This window comes from Solanum tuberosum, unplaced genomic scaffold (assembly GCF_000226075.1).
Source record: "Solanum tuberosum cultivar DM 1-3 516 R44 unplaced genomic scaffold, SolTub_3.0 scf00179, whole genome shotgun sequence".
In the NCBI taxonomy this organism is placed as follows: domain Eukaryota; kingdom Viridiplantae; phylum Streptophyta; class Magnoliopsida; order Solanales; family Solanaceae; genus Solanum; species Solanum tuberosum.
In genome coordinates, this window is record NW_006239105.1 from 107,600 (window position 1) to 108,971 (window position 1,372).

The following is a 1,372-nucleotide window of genomic DNA, read 5'->3' on the forward strand; positions in this document are numbered from 1 at the left end:
AGTTGTAGGAAATAAAAGAGTGTTGAGTAGTTCGTCTTTTGACACTACCATGTTTTTTCATCAATATTATTGTATTACTTCTTCGGGTATCATATTTACCCCATTTTAATAATTGGTGTTGTTGCTACTCTCTTCCTATGTTGCTATTTAGTTTGGACATTATCCTGGGTGTGATTATCATTTTGTCCAACAACGTGGTATCAGAGCCATGGAAAATAATAGCCTGTTGTCCTTTCATTACCCCTGTCTCACAAGAGAAAATTATGAAAAATGGTGTCTACGAATGAAAGCCATTCTTGGCTCTCAAGATGTTTGGGACATTGTAGACAAAGGGTATACAAAGCCCATTAATGAGGAAACTTTACCCTTAAATGAAAAGGAGGTCTTGTTAAAGACCAGAAAGAAAGATCAACAGACCCTCACTCTTATCCATCAATGTTTGGATGATGGCATGTTTGAGAAGGTGGTTGATGCAACCAGCTCAAAAAAAGCTTGGGAGATTTTACAAAATTCTCTCCAAGGAGTTGATAAAGTAAAGAAGATAAAACTTCAAACTCTAAGGGTTGACTTTGATGTTTTAAAATTGAAAGAATCTGAATCCATTTCAGATATCTGTTCAAGATTGATGGATGTTGTAAATCAACTAAGAAGATACAAGAATGAAGTACATGATGTGCGTGCGGTAGAAAAAATCCTTCGTTCTTTAACACCTAAATTTGATTATGTGGTGTGTTCTATTGAGGATTCTAAAGATTTAGACTCTATGGCGGTAGAACAATTGGAAGGTTCTTTACTAGCCCACGAAGAGAAAATGAAAAGGAGAAAAGAAAGCCACTAGAGCAACTTCTGAAAACCCATGCATCCTTCAAAGGATTTAAAGGTGAGAAAAGTTACAAAGGAAATGGACAGTGGCAAGGCCGTGGAAGAGGAAAAAGTTATACCAATAAATCCAACAATGAAAATAAGAGTCACCAGTCATTGAGAGGTTGTTGTCGTGGTCAACAAGGAGGTAGAGGACGTGGACCATATCAAGGTACAAATGAAATGAAGTATGACAAATCTAAAATTGAGTGTTATAACTGTCATAAAATTGGACACTACTCTTGGGAATGTCCTAGTAATGTTGAAGAGACAGTTAATCTTGTTGACAACAACAAAGACTGAGATGAGTCAACGTTGTTATTAGCACTCAAAGAAGAAGATACAAATGATTGTAGTTTATGGTATCTTTACGATGGAGCAAGCAATCATATGTGTGGCCACAAAGATAAGTTTGTGGAGATAACGAAGACGGTGAAAGGTAATGTGTCTTTTGGAGATACCTCAAAGATCCAAATTGAAGGGATAGGTACGATTTTGATATCTTGTAAAG

General features: G+C 36.3%; 1 protein-coding gene across 1 annotated transcript; it reads left to right on the plus strand.

Annotated features, from left to right (window-relative positions):
- The first annotated feature begins 283 nt into the window (after positions 1 to 283).
- LOC107061924 (uncharacterized) lies at positions 284 to 1,164 on the plus strand. Its single transcript, XM_015311972.1, has 2 exons — positions 284 to 785; positions 872 to 1,164. The coding sequence occupies exons 1-2, from the start codon at positions 284 to 286 to the stop codon at positions 1,162 to 1,164; spliced, it is 795 nt and encodes a 264-aa protein (XP_015167458.1).
- Positions 1,165 to 1,372: the final 208 nt, after the last annotated feature.

Coding starts and splice junctions, on each gene's coding strand:
- LOC107061924 (XM_015311972.1), top strand. CDS start 284: ATGAAAGCCATTCTTGGCTCTCAAGATGTTTGGGACATTGTAGACAAA. Junction 786..871: donor GGCGGTAGAACAATTGGAAG/GTTCTTTACTAG, acceptor CATCCTTCAAAG/GATTTAAAGGTGAGAAAAGT.